This window comes from Vombatus ursinus, unplaced genomic scaffold (genome assembly GCF_900497805.2).
Source record: "Vombatus ursinus unplaced genomic scaffold, bare-nosed wombat genome assembly UNPS02014799.1, whole genome shotgun sequence".
Taxonomy (NCBI): Eukaryota; Metazoa; Chordata; class Mammalia; order Diprotodontia; family Vombatidae; genus Vombatus; species Vombatus ursinus.
This window is the reverse complement of record NW_020954577.1, coordinates 51,959,345-51,964,250: the sequence shown is the minus strand read 5'-3', so window position 1 is coordinate 51,964,250 and position 4,906 is coordinate 51,959,345. Positions and strand designations below refer to the sequence as shown.

The 4,906-nt window shown below is 45.2% G+C and overlaps 1 protein-coding gene across 3 annotated transcripts in view; it reads left to right on the top strand.

The window, feature by feature from the left end:
- Positions 1-1,162: 1,162 nt before the first annotated feature.
- The window catches only part of LOC114050412 (MAGUK p55 subfamily member 6), an 85,793-nt gene continuing 82,049 nt past the window's right edge, over positions 1,163-4,906 (top strand). For all 3 annotated transcript variants that reach the window (XM_027872055.1, XM_027872054.1, XM_027872052.1), the window contains exons 1-2: positions 1,163-1,959; positions 4,509-4,628. In XM_027872055.1, the coding sequence (XP_027727856.1) occupies positions 4,613-4,628 (16 nt within the window). In that variant the 5' untranslated portion in view covers positions 1,163-1,959; positions 4,509-4,612. The remainder of the gene's footprint in view (positions 1,960-4,508; positions 4,629-4,906) is intronic.

The following is a 4,906-nucleotide window of genomic DNA, read 5'->3' as shown; positions in this document are numbered from 1 at the left end:
CCTGTTCCCTTCCCGGCACTTCCCCCAGACCCTGTTCCCTTCCCGGCTCCCCACCAGACCCTGTTTTGTAACCGGACAGTATAAATATCTCAGATGAAACCCTCGGTGGTACGGCCCCTAGGATGCACGCCTGGGGTCCGTCGCCGGCCGGCTCAAATAAACGCGCTCTCAATTAAAATCAATTGGGTGTGATGCTCTGATTTCTCTCGGGCGTCCAGTTCAGAAAAGTCTTGAAAGACTTCTCTAATTTTTTTTTTTTGGTGGTGGTGGTGGTGGTGGTGGGGTGTTCACCAATTATTTATAAAACGTTTACTGTATGTGAAGAACTATATTAGGCAAACAAAGACCCCAAAAATCCCTTCAAAAACCAGCAGTAAGTTTTTAAAAAGGAGGGGCCTTTAAGGTCATTTAGCCCAACCCCTACAGAGGTTAAGTCATTTGCCCAAGATCACAATATGCTGTGAGGGCTAGAGACAACTTTTCAACATAGGTTCCCTAAATAGCTTACATTTTATGGCAAGTAGGGAGGTAGTAAGGTAGGGAAAGCTAGCTATACTAAATATACCCAAATAAATAAATACAAGGTAATGTGAGGCAGGAAAAAGCATTAACATTGAGGGATTGCAGAAAGCTTCAAGGAGTACTAGTTTCTGAGTTGAGCTTTGAAGGAAGGTAAGTAATTGGAGAGAGAGTGTATTCCAGGCATCAGGACTGATTCTGCTCATGCATGGAGGTAGGAGATCAATCACTCAGTAAACTTTTATTAAAAGCTACTATGTGCCAAGTATTGTGCTAAGCATTGGATATTGGGATGGGCTTTCGAGCTCAGCCAAAGCCTAGTAGTTAAATCTGGCAAGAAAATAGAATGAATGAAGGGGAATGACAGAAAAATGGTTGGCAAGGTAGGTTGGAGCCAGACAAGTTTGTTTCTTACCCTAGACATGATAGGGAAGAATCACTGAAGGGAATGTAATGGTCAGACCTGAGTCAAACATTGCCTTTCTCTGTATCCCTAGCACTTGCTACCTACCTACCTACATACATACATACAGTATATATGCAGTATCAGCATATAGTCAGTACTTATATAGATATACGGTATCAGCATACAGTCAGTGCTTAATAAATGCTTGTTGATACTCGTCTTAGGAAGATTGGCTGCTATGTGGAAAATGGACATTGTCATTTGGGGGGACAGGAGGACCCCAAGCTCTATATCCAAGGCTTGATCCCTCCACCCCTTAATACCAGTTTCACAATGAACACACATAGAGAATAGCAAAGAAACCCATTTATCCAAACAGATACAAAATAGAAACCAGAGAAGGTCTACATAGGAGAATATATACCAGACGGGAGTATATATATCTATATGACAGTGTAAAAGCCCCGGAATTGGGAGCAAGGTAATTCAGCTTAACCAAGACAGGGGATCGTGGATCTCACTCCAGGGGAAACTCACCAGTCTCTAGAGTAGCAAGCAATAGAAGTAGGGAAGCCTGGAAGAACAAGCTGAAAAGATGAGTTGAGTAGTTTCATTTGGGCCATGTTCATTTATTTGGTTCATTGAGATGCCTATGTCCTGACACCCAGGTGGAGATCCAATCTCACTGCCACATAGCTGCCAGGGGCTTCCTGTTGCACTTCAAGAATAAAGTACAAATGCCTCAGAAGGACCTGAAAAGTCCAGTAAACTGATGTCCTGAAAAGGACAGTGATTCACCCAAGGTCACAAAGGTTGTAACAGAGGATCAAATGAGGAAATGTCTGTCTAGGCTGAATTCTCATCCTTCTTCTCATGAACTTTTAGTTCCCTTTAACATTCAGCTCAAACACTACCACCCACATGAGGCCTTCCCTGACCTGCCCCTCTCCTTCCAGTCCCCTCCACTCCTAAAATTAACTTATTCTTATCTTGTATATTCTTACGCAGGCGCCTGTTGTCTCTCTTGATACAAGGTAAGCTTCTTGAGATCAGGGACTGTTTCAGTTTTGTCTTTTATATTCCCAGTACCTATTTATAGGTATCCATATTATATGGATTGAATCTCTAGTTCATTTTGCTTTTTACACATATTTTGTGCATTTCTGTAGAAACATGTGTGATCATGGATTTTATTGTTGACTCATTCCTTAGATTTTGTCTCATGAATTTCTTCCAAGATCTGCAGCTAATGGACAAATGAAAATTCATTTATTAAGCAATGACTATGTGCCAGGCACTGTGCTAATCTATGGGGATGTAACTAAAAAGGAAAGACAGACCATATTCTCAAGGAGGAAAGATAATTACCACCTTTTTTCTTTCTTTTCTTTTCTCTTTTTTCTTTTCTTTCTCTGACTTTGACTGAATGATCTCATCTGAAGACCACCTTGAGGTTGACATCATCATTCTTGTGTGAACAAAGAACTGCCCTCACATCAGAGATGACTCCCTTATTACTGGACATACTTAGCATCCTCCTCCCAGTATTATTCTCTCCTCCTCCTCCTCCTCCTCCTCCCTCTACAATGAACCCATTCTTTCAATTCTTCTTCTTCTTCTGAAAGGAACACTCTATGCTTCCTGATAACCTGGAGGACGGAGATGCATTGCTCCAGGCTTTTTGCCTTTTCTTCTAGAAGGGACACCAGCTCATACTTTAACCATCAAAGGACAGTTCGGAGAGAGATGGCCGAGTACTGAAAAGAGCTGGGCTTGAAGGCAGGAGAATTCTGACACTTGCTTTGTGACCCTGAGCAGGTCTCTTACCCAAGTGTCTTCATCTATATAATGATGGCCTTCAAGGTCCCGACTTCTGGTTCAAAAATCTGTGGTCCTACATGAGAATTGGGCTCAGCACCATGGACAAGTCTCTACCGCCCCAATTTTCCAGGCAATATTAGGGATACCTATCTCACAAGCTTCTTGCATCACTGGAATCTAGACTCAGAGCTGGAAAGGACCTTGGAGGTTACTGAGTCCAACCCGTTCATTTTACAGAGGGGTAAACTGATGTCCTGAGAAGGGCAGTGATTCACCCAAGGTCACAAAGGTCATAACAGGATCAAATGAGGAAATGTCTGTAAAGTACCAATGCCATAGGATGTGGGTGAATGCTCTTCCCCCTCCCCCCAGATTATCTCTACTCATTCCTTCAGTAGCCATTGATCTGAAGCAGGCTGGTGGTGAGTTGGGCCCGGAGTCAGGAAGACCTGAGTTCAAATCTTCCCTCAGACTAGCTGCATGACCCTGGTGGAGTCATTTAACTTCTGTCTGCCTCAATTTCCTAACTGGAAAAGAGTGATAATAATTGAACCCATCTTCCAGGGTTTCATAAGGAATCAAATTTGATATATTTACAAAACACATTGTAAAGCACTTAGCACAGTGCCTGGCACAAAGTAGATGCTTTATAAATATTTGTTTCTTTCTTTCCTCTTCCGTATGTGTAATCTCATTTCTGTTTATCTGTGAACAGTCAGTTCTCTCAGGAGCAGAGAGAAGGCAGGGATGGTTATTGTCTCTTTTCCCTTGACCCTCATATGTAGTAAGCGCTTAGTAAATATCTGAGAGGCAGCCAAGTGAGTAATGAATAGAAGGTCTGGTTTGGAGGCAGGTTTATGTCCCGCCTGTGACCCTGGCCCATAACTGCCTTGACCAGCTCTTCAAGACTACAGGGTACAAAGACAGAATAACCCATTGGCATGACACTTTAAAGTTTGCAGATGTAAATGATTTCATTCACTCTCTCAACCACCCTACCTGGAACACCCACCATTCTAATTCGATTGATTGCTTTGTAGATAAGAAAACAGAGGCTTCCTGAGCCTAAGGAAGTGCCCAAGGTCACCCAGCTAACCAATCAACTGACAATCATTCCTGAAGGGTCTAAGTGCTAGAATATATAAACTGGGAATATAACCTAGGAGAATCTAATCCCTGTGAGAGGCTGCATTTGAGCCCTTTTCTAAGTAGGAGGCCCGTGAGCTATGACCTATACCACTGAGCCATGGGTGCTGGTAACTTGCATCATTGAAGGAAGTGTTCCACCCAGAGAGTTCCCCACAGTAACGAATTGACTGGGACGCTCCCCCCCCAACCCCAATAAAACAGCAACAAAAGCGAAGGGTTGTAAATAATAGTATATAGTATATAATAGTGGACATTCCAAAACCGTCTTAATGACATTTTAAGCTTTAAGCGGAGCACTCTATATAAAACACAGCCCAGACCCAGCCCTCAAGGAGCTAATATTCTATTATTTTTATTCCTGATCCCATGAAAAGCAGCAGCCTGGAGCAGGAGTCCCAGGCACTTCTGGGCTCTGTGCAAAAGTCACTTCGCCTCTGCCAGCCTGTTTCCTCATCTGTTAAGTGGGGATAAGAATAGTGCCTCCTTCCGAGTCGTTGTGAGGATCAAACGAGATCCTAGTTATAGAGCGCTTAGCACACAGTGCCTGGCACACACTAGGTGCTACATAAACATCAGCGCTATTAGTATTATTTTTACTTGATTATTTTTCCAGGAAACTCTTGAGACTCTACGGTGCGGAGGAGGTGTCCTAACCCCGGCTGGCTGGGTCACCGTCGGGGCGGGCACCAGCCAAGCAGCATTCGTTACGCTCCTACTATGTGCCTAGCTCAAGGTCAGTCCCGGTTCCCCGTGCACACTCCGAGATGCAGGGCTTTTCCTCCCCTGGGAGCTCTAACAGCTCCAACCCAGGTGGCAGCAGGCGCAGGAGGGGGAGGAGGGGGAGGAGGGGGAGGAGGGAGAGGAGGGAGAGGGCTGGCCACCCCCGGGTCCCACGTGGCCGCCCGCGCTCCCGGAGCCAGACGGGGCCACGCGGAGCGCTGGCGAGGGTGGGAGGGAGGCGGGGCTCGCGGGGGCGCGGATGGAGCGCGAGCCCGGCAGGGGGCAGCAGAG